Source organism: Ovis aries, chromosome 20 (genome assembly GCF_016772045.2).
Source record: "Ovis aries strain OAR_USU_Benz2616 breed Rambouillet chromosome 20, ARS-UI_Ramb_v3.0, whole genome shotgun sequence".
Lineage (NCBI taxonomy): Eukaryota > Metazoa > Chordata > Mammalia > Artiodactyla > Bovidae > Ovis > Ovis aries.
The window spans coordinates 16,416,478-16,431,817 of record NC_056073.1 but is presented as its reverse complement, the minus strand read 5'-3'; the positions used below and the strand labels follow the sequence as shown (position 1 = coordinate 16,431,817).

The 15,340-nt window shown below is 42.7% G+C and overlaps 1 protein-coding gene across 1 annotated transcript; it reads left to right on the top strand.

Moving 5' to 3' along the window:
• Positions 1-250: 250 nt before the first annotated feature.
• TBCC (tubulin folding cofactor C) lies at positions 251-3,025 on the top strand. Its single transcript, XM_042237309.2, has one exon. It carries the CDS (start codon positions 278-280, stop codon positions 1,313-1,315), a length of 1,038 nt encoding a protein of 345 aa, XP_042093243.2. The 5' UTR covers positions 251-277; the 3' UTR covers positions 1,316-3,025.
• The last annotated feature ends 12,315 nt before the right edge of the window (positions 3,026-15,340 follow it).

Sequence of the window (15,340 nt, the reverse complement as noted above, 5' to 3'; positions counted from 1 at the left end):
CGGATATAAGTCCTGCCCCTTTAAGAAGAAAAAAAGCTTCCCCCGCCTGCCTCCCACCCCACCCATCCACCAGGACCTTTGTCTCCCCACCCCCTCTGTCAGTCTGCCCCGCCCCACATCCCCGCCCCCTCCAGTGCAAAGGAACCAATGGGCAAAGAAAATAAGGCCGGGGTCTGACGTCAGCATGCCCGGCCAATCACAGGGCGCGTTGGTGGGAGGCCTTGCGAAGGGCGCGCCCGGAGGAAGGAAGGCAGGAGAAAGGAAGCTTGAAGTCAAGATGGAGACTGGTGGTTTGTCCGCAGCTGCCCTAGCGAACGGGGACTTGGGATCCCAGCGAGAGCGGACCCTGGTGCCCGAGCGGCTTCAGAAGCGAGAACATGAGCGGCAACTGGAGGTAGAAAGGCGAAAGCAAAAGCGGCAGGACCAGGAGGTGGAAGGGGAGAAGAGCGACTTTTTCGCCGCTGCCTTCGCTCGGGAGCGATCGGCCGTGGAAGAGCTTCTGGAAAGCGGGGACTCCGTCGAGCGGCTGGAGGAGGCGGCCGCTCGGTTGCAGGGGCTTCAGAAACTTATAAACGACTCGGTTTTGTTCCTGGCCGCCTACGATTTGCGGCAAGCGCAAGAGGTGCTGGCGCGGCTGCAGGCGGCCCTGGCCAAGCGGCGCCAGGAGCTTCAGCCTAAGAAGCGTTTCGCTTTCAAGACCCGCAAGAAGGATGCTGCTTCAGCCACGCAAGTAGATTCGGCTCCCGTCGCCCCGGCGGCGGAGGGCATCCTGACCTCCCCGCCGCCCTTGAAGGAGGAGGGAGATTTCGACTCCAGCTGGATCTGCGGCTTCTCCAATCTGCAGTCCCAAGTTTTGGAGAAGAGAGCTGAGGAGCTGCACCAGCAGGACGTCCTTTTGACCCAACTGAGAAACTGCACGATCAAACTCTATGGCAATCCCAACACCCTGCGGCTGACCAAGGCCCAAGGCTGTACGCTGCTCTGCGGTCCAGTGTCCACCTCCGTGTTCCTGGAGGACTGCAGTGACTGCGTGCTGGCCGTGGCCTGCCAGCAGCTCCGCGTACACACCACAAAAGACACCCGCATCTTCTTGCAGGTGACCAGCAGGGCCATCATGGAGGACTGCACCGGGATCCAGTTCGCCCCCTACACCTGGAGCTACCCTGGCATCGACAAGGACTTCGAGGGCTCTGGTTTAGACAAGAACAAAAATAACTGGAACGACGTTGACGATTTCAACTGGCTGGCCCGGGATGTGGCCTCTCCGAACTGGAGTGTTCTTCCTGAAGAAGAGCGAAGGATCCAGTGGGACTAAGCAGTTGTCACTCTTCACTTCCACCAAATACTTCCCTGTGGGACTGAGGCCGGCTCTTGGGACCCCAAAGTTTACTGTAGTCATGCTATATTTTGATTATTTTAAGACTTTGAGGTTGTGAATGGGCTTCTACTTTTGATTTCCATTAAATTTTTGGCAGGTGTAGCACTTTAAAGAATTTTTGTTATTTTGGTACTGCCTAGGACCTATTGTTAGACGGTGATACTTTGAAGCTGTAAGGGGAAAAAGTGTGGTTGTATGTTGGTTTTTAATGATTTGTGGTGTTTAAAACTTATGCTTGATAAAGTAGGTCTTCAATAAATATTTGTTTAATAAACGAATTCAGTAGGGCTCTAGTAGGAGCCAGTTAGTCTGTAACTAAGGTATCAGACCTGTTTAAAATGCCATTAACCAAGAGCTTTTTTGACTTGCAGGTTTAACTTCCATAAGTATTTTTTAGTGGATCGATGGAAGGACTCTTATCTGGTCTTCAGCTACAAGTTGGCTTGGGTTTTTGGCATCCAGCTACTCATTCACTTGGATCCTAAGTTTTGGCAATGGGCTCCAAGAGCCTCATGAGCCTTAACCACCCATAAAGCCACAGTAGTTCCAGCTGCCAGTTTTTGTGCACTTAGAATGTTATTGACACCATTGTAAGCACCTTACTGGTGTCCTCAGAATTTTATGAGGTAGGTTCTGTTAATGCAATTTTTCAAGTAAGGAAACAGATAAGTAAGTTACCCGAAGGCCACACAGCTGGAGTGGTGGGCTGGATTTGAAACCAGGTACTCTGGCTCCAGAGCCCAGCTTAATCACTCCTAGATACTGATAATGGAGTTGGGAAGAAAGCTTCCAAAATTAAGAAGGGCAAATAGTATCTATTCTCATATTCTAAAAGAACTGAGGCAAACATACTGCTGAGTTGCTGTAATTCTCTGCTGTTACAAATTTGGCTTTCTGCTCTGTACACTACAACTCATTATTAAATGGAAAGTTGTATGATTTTCAAAAAGGTTTTTTGGGTCTAGTGGCTTTGTAACTGGGTGTGCTTTTTATTTCATAACTACTACAAGTATTAAGGTGCTTAAATATCTCAAATATTATATGTTCTCTTTTGTTCCAAAAAAGGATTTACAGTGGCTTCTGGGATATGTGAAATATAACAAAATGATAAATGACAAGGAGGAACCAGGGTAGAGTGACAAACTGCATGCAGGCAGGAATGAAGCCAATAAACAAATGTAGCTGCCAAACTCGGTTCCTTAGCTGGGTGTGAATGCAGATTATTTTTTTCCTCAACCATTAACTGACTTGAAAAGGGATCCTAATCAGTTTCACAATTTGCATCATCTACAAACAAGAGGGAAAAATATCATTTAGTTGGGAGAATTAGTTCTGATAATAAAAAGAGACAACATATAATTAAATCCTCAACCATATCTTTACATTAGAAACTTGTATATCCTAAAGCTGTTGCCCTAGAGACTGATAGTTTACACAAGTGCACTTAAGGATAAACCATGCTTAAATAAAAAAGGTTTAAAAAGAATAAATAAACCATGCTTTTCTTTTTTGGCCACACAGCCTGGCATTCAGGATCTTAGTTCCCTGACCAGGGGTTGAACCCGGGCCTTGGCTGTGAAAGCTTGGAGTCCCAGCCACTGGACTGTCGGGGAATTACCCAAGAATAAACCATGCTTGTGACACTAATGGGCTTGCAATTCATTTCTGTGGACTGGTCATTTTTATAGGAAAGTTTACTTTGCTAATTAAATCTAAAAAATAAATTACCTTGAGTCTTGCAAACCTTATGGCAGTATGAACCATAGTAATGCTTGTTAATCTCAGCATAGCTTTCTCTGCTGCTCAAAAAGCCTGTCCTGCCTTCCTGAATGATGCCAAATCTCTCAGACCCTTTCCTACTTTTTTTTTCAGCCATGCCTTCCAGTTTGTTGAGGGGACCTTAGTTCCCGGACCAGGGATTGAACTTGGGCCCCTTGCAGTGGAATCCTAACCACTGGACCACCAGGGAAGTCCCAGGCCCTTATTAAGTTCACAATGATGTACCTGTAACTCTGCCGACAACCCGACCAGTTATAGGCTATCCAACTAGCTCCCACAATGTCCCTCAGTATTTGAAAACATTTCCATCTTTGCTGATCTTCCTCGCTAGAGGCAAGTCTCTTGCCCAGAGCTTCCTCTTCCACTCGTGGAACCAACCTCCTATGGCTCTCACTCCCTTTCCACAGGCCTTTTTCTTTTAAGATACCCATCCTGAGATCCTCCACCCTACATGCCACTGAATGATGCTCCAGCTCCTTTCTTGTGGGTCTGACATCTTAAAACAGCTGTGTCCACTTTATATCCACGCTCCCTTTCAGTCTTTGTAATTTTAACTCTACTCTGCTGAAAGTGCGCTTTGATGATCTTTGTTGTTTAGTCGCCCAGTTTTGTGACCTCATGGATTGGGACTTTTCCAGGCAAGAATACTGGAGTGGGTATATTAGTGGCTTGATCACCAAATCTACTGGCTCCTTCCCCTCCCCTCAACTTAGCCTTTTTACTCTGGGTACAGTGTACTCTTTGTGTTTGAGGTACAGTTTACACTTATCCTTGAACTTCTCTCCTTGACCATAAGCTTTCTCTAACCTGTTTCCGGTAGGACGGCTTCCCTTCATTGGGATTCTGGTAATTTATAGCCTTTAAATATAAGTGATGCCCAAAGTTTTGAGCATCAAAACTTAGCTTTTTAAAAAAAATATTTACTTATTTGGCTGTGTCGGGTCTTAGTTGTAGCACACAGGACTTTCGTTGCTGCATGGGAGATCTTCATTACGGTATGCAGGATCTTTAGCTTCAGCATGCAGGATCTAGTTCCCTGACGAGGGATTGAACCCAGACCCCCACATTGGGAGCACAGAGTCTTAACCACTGGACCACCAGGGCAGGCCTCTTTAGCTTCTTTTTGTATTCATTCTCTCAGAGCCTCAGCTCTCAACCTATGTGCACAGTCTTGGGTTTGTGCCTCAAGCCTCGACCCTTATTGGGCTTACCTGACTTTCAGATTCCAAATTCTTGTTTTTCTTTTTTTCTGTTGTTTTCCTTTGGCTGTGATCTTAGTTCCCTCGCTAGGGATAGAACCTGGGCCTACAGCAGTGAAAGTGCCACATCCTAACCAATGGACCACCAGGAAATTCCCTCAAATTCCATATATTGTTAAAAATCTCTGTTTTTCACTTTTTCTCACCCAAGTTCCATGTTCAAGGATGTCACTCTTCTCCAGGCACCCAATGCTTACCAGGTCTAGTGACAGACTTTATTTTGGGGGGCTCCAAAATCACTGCAGATGGTGACTGCAGCCATGAAATTAAAAGATGCTTACTCCTTGGAAGAAAAGTTATGACCAACTTAGATAGCATATTAAAAAGCAGGGACATTACTTTGCTAACAAAGGTCCACCTAGTCAAAGCTATGGTTTTTCCAGTAGTCTTGTATGGAGGTGAGAGTTGGACTATAAAGAAAGCTGAGCGCAGAAGAATTGATGCTTTTGAACTGTGGTGTTTGAGAAGACTCTGAAGACTCCCTTGGACTTCAAGGAGATCCAACCAGTCCATCCTAAAAGAAATCGGTCCTGAATATTCATTGGAAGGACTGATGCTGAAGCTGAAACTCCAATACTTTAGCCATCTGATGAGAACTGACTCATTGGAAAAGACCCTGATGCTAGGAAAGACTGAAGGCGGGAGAAGGGGACAACAGAGGATGAGAGGGTTGGATGGCATCACTGACTCAATGGACATGAGTTTGAGTAAATTCAAGGAGTTGTTGATGCACAGGGAGGCCTGGCGTGCTGCAGTCCATGGGGTTGCAGAGTCAGATACGACTGAGCCGCTGAACTGAACTGAACTGTACTGAAGCTGGTGAAGTCCACAAGCAAGGCTGCTGCAAGAAAGTCACTAGGGAGTGGGGGACCAGATGACTTGGCAGACAAATTCAGATATTTAAAAAACACTGGACAAGACAAGCACAACGCTTTTTGCAGTCTCCATCTGGTCCCTGAGTTGGCTAGTGATGAGTGATGCCCAAATCATGTCAGTTCCATTCCCAGAAGGTCTCACCTATTCATCCTGTCCTCTCAAGTCTTTCTGCTATTTCAGGAAGATAGACCCTATCTCTTTCCCTTATGCTTAAACTGGGATGGATTTTTTTTTTAACAAAGACAAAAAAAAAAAAAAACACATCTATATTAACAAATCATGCTGGTGCTACTGCTGCTGCTAAGTCACTTCAGTAGTGTCTGACTCTGTGCGACCCCAGAGACGGCAGCCCACCAGGCTCCTCCGTCCCTGGGATTCTCCAGGCAAGAACACTGGAGTGGGTATATTAAAGTCATACCTCTGAATTAAAATCATTGATTTAAAGTCACTTCAAGTTTTTATTAAACAAATCTAATGACAATCATCATTGCAGTGAGGGCATATTCACCAATTAGTGTAATGACCATATATTTTCACTAAAATCAACTGTGGAAAAGCAATAAAATTGCATAGCAGTCAAGCAATTAGAGCTTATTAAATATCATTTATGATCAGTTATGTTAAATACAATAGTACAGTATTAGATGCTTGTGTGAATGCTCAGTCCCTCAGTTGTGTCTGACTCTTTGCAGCCCCACAGACTGTAGCCTGCTAGGCTCCTCTGTCCATGGAATCTTCCAGACAAGAATACTGGAGTGGTTGACAGAAAACAACAAAATTCTGTAAAGCAATTATCCTTCAATAAAAAAAATAAATTAATTTTAAAAAGAATACTGGAGTGGATTGCCATTTCCTTCTCCAGGGGATCTTCCCAACCCAGGAATCCAACCTGTGGCTCCTGCATTGACAGGCAGATTCTTTACTACTAAGCCACCTGGGATGCTCCCACAATATTATGTGAGTATTGTATAATTATAAAAGTGTCACTGCAGAGTCTCAATCGCAAAAGAACAGGAGAAAATGGTCAATTTACTTAGAAGTTTTAATACTAAAGTTCTGACTGCCATGCAAGAGTCATTATTTAACAACAACAACAACAACAACAAATAGTTGTGTTAATCAGGCAGAAATGAACAAAAACAGTAAGATGTAAAGATTCAACTTCCTTTGGCTGATGTTACTTCTTAGTAATACAATGTTTTAGAAACATCATGGAATTACTGTAGCACCACAGAAACTGGACAGCTAAATTACATTTAATTCAAAAGTTTTATTACCCACTCACACTATTTGACTATTTTCTTTGCTTATAGAGTAAGTAGATTGGCCATTACAATTAGATGAATGGTCCATTATTTGCCATCTTTAAGTTTCAAAGAAGGACAGGGATGGACTTCCCTGGTGGTACAGTGGATAGGAACCCACCTGCCAATGCAGGGCACATGGGTTTGATCCCTGGTCTGGGAAGATTCTACATGCCGAAGAGCAACTAAGCCCGTCCACCACAACCACATGTGCCTAGAGCCCGTGCTCCAGAACAGGAGAGGCTACCACAGTGAGAAGCTGGTGCCCTGCAACTAGAGAAAGTCCCCGGGCAGCAGCCAAGACCCAGTGCAGCCAAAAAGAAAGAAATACATAGAGAAGAGCACGGACAATATGACACAAAAGCCATGTTTGATTCAACTGAATAAATATTTGAGCATCCACTACACACCTTTTCCACGTTGGGTGCTAAGAGCACAAAGGTAAGCAAGGTAAGTGTGTGCTCTTCCTTGATGGAGGCTACAGCCTAGTTGAAGATCAGATAAATGAAAGAACAGTCATGAGAGAGAAACCCTGAGGGCTCCAGTAGGGTCGTGCCCTATTACTATAGCTTCTCCTGGCTAGAAGGAACTTAAGTAAGTCTTCTATATCAACCATCAACCCAGGGTCTGAATTCCCTGGACGACAGCACTGCCCACGACCTACTCAGATCTGCAGCAGTCACAGAAGGAAGCAGTTACTCTTCAAAGGCCTGCCTTCCAAATTTGCAGATACTGTACACTCTGAACCTTGAGGACGGACAAGAACAAGCAAAGAATTTGAAGCCATTTCCTCACCTGGTAACCAAACTCAGTATTCTGTGCAAGCATTTAAGTACTTTATTACAAAATATTTTTTAGTTTGTGTTTATTGCACCAAGAAAGTGATACATAATTTTTGGAACTGATAACAAAGTAGATGTTTGATTCTGAGATGATAGAGCAACGGATTTTCAAAACAGATCATTCATGTACAGGCATCAAAAATTAAAATGTCCTTCTTTCTTTTGATCCCAATGATTCAGTTTTCTTCAGGGAGCAACCACCTTTAACCTGTTTCCTTTGTATTTTTTTGGTCTGTGCAGTTACAAATTTATGTGCAATATACTTTTCTGTCCTCCCACCCCAGTAGAAGCACACTGTGTGTACACTTGGGCACTTTGCCTTTGTCCTTAACGTTATATTGGAGATCTTCCCAAATAAGTGTGTAGCCATCTCATTCTCTTTAACTGCTGTATAGTGTTCCCTTATGTGGAATGTGGCATACTTATTTAACCAGTCTCCAACTGATGAACATTTAGGTTGTTTGCAATCTTTACCCAGTAGAAAAATGCTATAATGAGTATCCTCATACATGAATTATTTAGCATGTGTACAATGGGTATTAAGGAATAGGCTAAGTACCTCCAAATGGAATTGCTGGATCAATAGGTTATAAAACATTTATTATGTTGATTTGTTGTTGTTGGGTTACTAAGTCGTGTCTGACTCTTTTCGACCCCATGGACTGCAGCATGCCAGGCTCCCCTGTCCTTTACCATCTCCTGTAGTTTGGTCAAATTCATGTCCATTGAGTCCGTGATGCTATTTAACCATTTCTTCCTCTGCCAACTTCTATGTTGACAGATATTATCAAACTGCCTTCTGAAGAGGTTTATCAATATACATACTCATTATCAAAGATCGAGATCGCATCTTTACTGACACACTGTGTTATCAAATTTTTGGATCCTTGCCAATCTGAAGGTTACAAAGTGTTATCTTCCTGTAATAGTAATTCTCTCCTAATTTGTCTCCCCACCTCTAGTTTCTAAACCATTCTGCATGCAGCTGCCAAATTTGTTTTCTTAAAGCATGTCACTCCTGGCCTAAAACCTTCTGAGATTCCCAGAGCCTGCTAGACTGTCTGGCCTGGGAGGCAAGTACCTTCACCACCGGCTTTTAGCCTACTGTTCCTACATGATGTCTTACTGTTTCATCACACACACTTCATGCTCCAACTAGTCTGAGCTAATACCCATTAATCAAACACACGGTATCAGTGAGGGGCCTGGCAGGAAACAGATGGCATACTTGAAACAGATAATTTGAGAAGAGCCTAACGCAGGAGCTATTTTCAAAGCCATGGGCAGAGTTTGGGAAAAGTAATAAGAGATACTGCAACACCTGTTATCACTCCTAGGGCTGAAGGGACTAAACTTTTCCCTGAATCCAGAAAGAGAGCACACCACTGGACAGAGTGGTGGCCTTCAGTGGACGGACGCAGCCAATCTGCTGTGACCTGTAGGTGGGAGAGCAACATGAATTTCTCAACTCTCTCCCATGATGCCTTCCACTAGCTGAGCCCAGTTAAAATTTTAGGGCAAGGAGGTCGGCTGATGCAGTCGCTCTGGGTCAACTCCCAGAACACAGAGCTCCAGGGTGGAGGAAAGTGAAGGTTAGATGTGGAGGAACAACCGGAATATATTTGGTACACATTCTGCCATTCTTCCCAGCTTATTATCAAGTAGTTCCCACATAGCTTGACTCCATGAGCACTTGCCAAAATTTTGCACAAACTAATTGCCACCTCCTCTGGGAAGTCTTTAGGATTTCTCTCAGTCTCTTTGAGAGCAAAGAATGATATTTTGAGACAATAGGAGCAAGAAAATAAATAAACAAAGAGTCAGTCTCTGAGGTCAAGTTGCATTCTCCAGTAGGGGCAATTTTTGAGGGAAAGAAAAAGATGTGAAGAAATGGATAAGTGTAGGCCAATTCGGTCGATTTTCCTGTGATAACAGAACTTTAGAAGGCCTAGGAGCATGATCAGATAAAGAGAATTAGGTCCAGCAATACTTTCAGCAGTCTCTTTTAAGAAGTTTAAGAAAAGATATCAAAGGAAAAACTTCCCATAAAGACCAAAGAATGACCTCCACAGGAAAAGAACAAGTGAAGCTTCCAGCGCCAATACAAAAGTACCAAAACTTACAGTGAAGTTAGCTGTAATCTTTGAGGAGAAGGAAATGGAGGAGGGAGGAAAAGGGGAGGGCCATTCACGCACATCTCACTGGTTATGGAAATTTCCAAGAAGGAAGCCTGGAATGTTGAAAGATTTTTAAGGTCCTTGAGCAATTAGAAAGCTTATGGACATTCACTAAGAACATTACATTGAAGCTGTAGTTTAAGAAACATTAGCAAACCTAGCTTGTACATAAAACTTCCTCAAAAAGAATATCAACAACTTAAACATATTTGCTTTATGTTCCTTGTATATTTGTATTTTATGTTCATTTCTTTCATCTTCAGTTTTGGCATTTTTATGGTAGGAAATGTGTTTCCTGCACTGGAAATATGAGTGAGATCCGAAGTAGCCTGACTTGTGACTGACGATAAGGAAACAATCAGTCTGTTCAGTCCAGTAGCTCCTATGACTAGGATGTATCCCCAGGGGGCTTAATAAAAAGTGCTGGGACTTCCTGATGGTCCAGTGGTTAAGAATCCACCTTGAAGTGCAGGGAACTCAGTTTCAATTCCTAGTTGGGAAACTAAGATCCCACATGCTGCAGAGAAACTAAGCCCCTGCCTGCAACTACTGAGCCTGCACACCACAGCTGGAGAGTTTGTGAGCTGCAGTGAAAGGTCCCACATGACACAAGGAAGATCCTGTGTGTTGCAACTAAGACTCCATGCAGCTAAATAAATCAATAAATATTTAAAAGTGCTGCTTTTAACTCACAGATATAGAGAACAAACTAGTGGTTACCAGTGGGGAAAGGCAAGGGGGTAGGGAATTAAGAGGTACACACAACAAAATATAAACTAAGGGCTTCCCTGGTAGCTCAGATGGTAAAGAATCTACCTGCAATGAGGGAGACTTGGGTTCAATCCCTGGGTTGAGAAGATCCCCTGGAGGAGGGCATGGCAACCCACCCCAGTATTCATGCTTGGAGAGTCTCCATGGACAGAGGGGCCTGGTGGGCTCTATGGTCCATCGGGTCACGGAGTCTGACAGGACTGAGCAACTAAGCACAGCACAAGCAACACGGATATACTGCACAAAACGGGGAATGTAGCAAAAGTTTAAAAATGACTATAAATGGAGTATAATCTTTAAAAAAACAAGAGCACTTTCTATGATTTTAAGTAGTATCAGGGTAACAGAAGGGGCCACCGACCGCTCATATTCCTTGCATTTTCATTCTTTGGTGCCCCAGTAGACTTTCAGCTGCCAGGATTTGGTCCCTAGGGTTCTGGTTCCCAGAGCTGTTGGAAGCCAAGTTGCTGTCCTGGTGTGGCAGGCCAGAAGAGCTAAAGCACTGCTCCCTGGGACCAATTAAATGGTGGTCAGGAGTCTGTGAAGGGAATAATTCTGAGGTGTGTTTCCTGGGGGAGATCCTCAAGGTGGAAGCCGGCTTCATAGCACACTGTTTATTAGCCTTCTTTCCTGTATCACTTCCTCACCTCCCTATTGGCGATACCTGAACCTTGCAGTGGTTTTTCGCATAAGGCTTTTATTATGGTGAGATAGCTTCCTTCTATTCCTGATTTGCTCAGTGTTTTTATCAAGATCATACCTGTATTTGATCACAGTTTCAGAAATAAAGAGCTATACCGTCCAGTACAGTAGCTGTGCCGTTCAGTACAGTAGCCACTAGTTGAGTGTGACACAGAGCATTTGAAATGGACTAGTCACAGCTGAGATGTGCCTTGGGTATAAAGCAAACAGCAGCTTTGGAAGACTGAATACGAAAACACATAAAGTAACTTATTAATATATTTTATTAATAACATGTTGAAATGATAATACTTTGAAAATGTTGTATTGCATACATTCAGATTAATTCTACCTTTTTTTTTACTGGGTACAAGAGCATCTAAAATGCGGCTTGCTTTATATTTCTATTGAACAATGCTGCTCTAGAGCAGGCATTACAGCCTGTGGGTGAAACCTGGCCCATCATCTGTTTTTGTAAATAAAGTTTTATTGGAAAAGAACCATGCTCATTAGTTTACATATGGTCTGTGGCTGCTGTCACACTACAAAGGCAGAAGTGAGGAGTTAGCTGGCTGTCACAGAGGGACATGAAGAGGGATATTTTCTTGCTATTTAACTCTTTCTAAAAATATTCTTTCGTAATAGTTCTTATGGTCTTGCTTTGTTCGTTATTATCAAATCAGAGCTTGTGTTCATTATGGAGTTTTCAAGTTTAAACTGGTTCCAATGGTCCTGCTTGTTTTTGTTTTTGTTTTTTTTTTAAATTTTATTTATTTTTGGCTGTGCTGGGTCTTTGTTGCTTTTTCCCAGGCTTTCTCCAGTTGCAGCGAGTGGAGGGTACTCTTTGTTGGGGTGCACAGGAAGTGGCTTCTCTTGTTGTGGAGCACAGGCTCTAGGCACCTGGGCTTCACTAGCTGCAGCTTACGGGCTCAGTAGTTTCGCCTTGTGGGCCCTAGAGGAGGGACTCAGTAGTAAGTGGTGCACGGGCTAAGCTGATCTGCGGCATGTAGAATCTACCTGGACAAGGTATCAAACCCAGGACCACGACATTGGCTGGCAGACTTTTATCCACTCTGCCACCAGGAAAGTCCCCTGATGAGTAACCGGGACTATCTCTGAAAGAGGGAGGGGAAAGATTCATGAGAAAAGATTTTTGTTGCTTTGCAGTTCCATCCTTTATGTAGTAAATGAACATTATTCTTTATGCTCTTTATGTATGATATATTTAACAAGAAGAAAGAAAAGAAGAAGGAAGGGAGAAATAAAAAGAGCTCAGAGTAAAGAGTCAGAATGATAAGGGAGATAGGTTAAGAAAACAAAAATCAGCTAATTCCTCAAAAAGCCAAGGTGTGCTTCATTCTTCCTTGGGTAGGAAATGCAGGGAGATGATCTCTTGGGTTCTTCTATTTTTTTTTTCTTCCTTTTAATTGTATAAATTCATTATTTTCATTTCATTAAAGGAAGTAGTAAGAAAGAAAAACTAGTCACTCCTAATTCAATTAACCTATGCTATTCTCTTTATAATAGATTTACAGAGTCTAGACTTACATCCATTGGTTCAGTGGGAAAGATAGTCAGCTTTCCCCATCCTCTTCCAGAGATGCATCTTTCCTCTACAGTTTGCTTTTCTTGGCTCGTTCCTCATCATATCCTGCCTTGCTTCCTACTTGAAAAGTATGGCCAGGAACATGTCCAACGTGTCCTTTCTCTCTTGCCTTTCTATATACTTTAATATCCTGAGTGATTCTACCCTGAGAGCTGAAATCTCTCTTCCATCCACTGAAGTCACTCTCTTTTTGGCCACTAGGGGACAACCACTGACTTGCGGCTACTCCACAGCGCCCCCCCTCAGGGTGTACACTTTGGGGTCATCTGAGGAGAAAAAGGTCGTTGACTAATTGGTTTATCCCTGCAGAGCTATTTTAAACTTTTGTTTCTGTTTTTAGTGTCAAATCTTTCTTCTTCCCTTTGATTTTCTCATATGCATATGTGCTCCTAACAGATTCTATGATAGCCTCACAATCATCCATGTCCCTTTTCTCTGGGAACAATTGTCCTCAGATTTTGTACACATGAGGTATGAGCATGGTCATATTTCTGGTTGTCCGAATGTCCTCTCTTAGGCGGAAGGAGAACTTTGCAGCACATTCGATTCAGTGTCTCTGATGATGAAGAGGTGAAATCCTTTGAGGGTCCAAAGCTATTTAGAAGCTGAATCTTAGCTATGAGAAGTGGTCTGACAATAAAATAACAAGGCTGATTTTCCCCATAAGGCTCAGAACCTGGTCTCAGAGATCAATCCCAAACTGGAGTTCAAACTTGGGTCCAGCAATGGAATAAGTGTTTTGTTTGCTGCGGTGACTACATTGGAAGGGAAATAACAAAAATTACGTCCCATTGCTTTGTTTTCACACCTCATTTATGCATAGAGAAATACTCTTTTGATTTTTCCTTAGTGACTTAAAGAGGAGATCTTAAAGAGTGTGTAGATGGTGAATCGAGTAGAATCAACACAGAAGGGAGCAAAGGAGATTCCAGGTTGGAGATTCGACCCTCTTACTGCCTTGAGCTCATGCACCTCTTATTCTAATCATGGAAACTTCCTTAGGATTCAGTGGACAGGAATTTGAGGACAAGATGGGTTTGTTCTTAAAACTCCTTGTACTTACGCATAGACTGTTTTGAGAAGTCGAATTGCATTATCATTGGGAATGTGCACTTCAAATTTTAATACAGATAGATAAATTACTCTCTCAAATGGCTCCAGAAACTTACAGTCTAAAGTAAATATTCCAATTAAAAAGTGGGCAAAAGTGCTAGACAGACATTCACCAAAGAAGATATACAGATAACACGTAAGCATATGAAAAGATGCTTTGCATCGTATGCCATTGGGAAATGCAAATTAAAACTAGCGAGATGCCACAACACACCTATCAAAACGGCTAAAATCCAGAACACTAACACCACCAAATGCAGCTAGGGTGTGGAGCAATGGGAACTCTCATTCATTGCTGGTGGGGATGCAAAATAGTACAGCTACTTCAGAAGATAATTTGGCAGGTTTTTACAAAGCTAAACATAGTCTCACCATATGATCCAGCAATTGCACTCCTAGATATTTACCCAAATGAGTTGAAAACTTATGTCCAAGCAAAAACTTGCAGACCAGAGTTTTGGTAGCAGCTCTATTTATAATTGCCCCAAATTGGAAACAATCAAGTTGCCCTTCAATAGATGAATTGATAAACATGCCATGATACATTCATATTAATGGAATATTATTCAGTGATAAATAGAAATGAGCTATTACCCTCTGAGTATTCATTGGAAGGACTGATGATGAAGCTGAAGCTTCAATACTCTAGCCACCTGATGTGAAGAACCGACTCACCGGAAAAAAACTCTGATGCTGGGAAAGATTGAAGGCAAATGAGAAGGGGACGGCAGAGGATGAGATGGTTAGATAGCATCACCAACTCAATGGACATGAATTTGAGCAGACTCTGGGAGACAGTGAAGGACAGAAAAGCCTGGCATGCTGCAGTCCATGGGGTCACAAAGAGTCAGACAACTTAGTGAATGAACAACATCAAGCCACAAAAAGATGGAGGAACATTAAGCGCATATTGTGAAGGGAAAGAAACCTGTCTGAAAAAGTTACATTCTGTATGATTCCAACAATATGACATGGAAAAGGTAAAACTGTAGAGACAGCAGCTGTCTGGGATTGGGCAGGGAGGGCAGGCAGAATGAAGAGGATATCTAGAGCAGTGGGAGCATTCTGTATAATACTATATGACATAAGAATGATATTATTATATCATTATTATATATTATTATATTATATTATATATTATATTATATATTATTATATTATATTATATATTATCATATATATATTATTATATGATGGATTTCCCTGATGGCTCAGATGGTATAGACTCTGCCCTCAATGCAGGAGACCGGGGTTCAATCCCTGGTCTGGAATATCCCCTGGAGAAGGGAATGGCAACCCACTCCACTTTTCTTGCCTGAAGAATCCCATGGATGGAGGGGCCTGGCGGGCTCTAGTCCATGGGATCACAAAGAGTCTGACACAGCTGAGCAACTAACACTAATACGAAATAATGGTGGAAACATGCCATTGTGCATTTAGCAAAACCCATAGAACCACGCAACACACAGAGTTGACCCTAATGTAAACTACGGACTTTAGTTAATAACGTACCGAAACGGACTCATCAGTTGTAATAAATGTTATCACACAAGT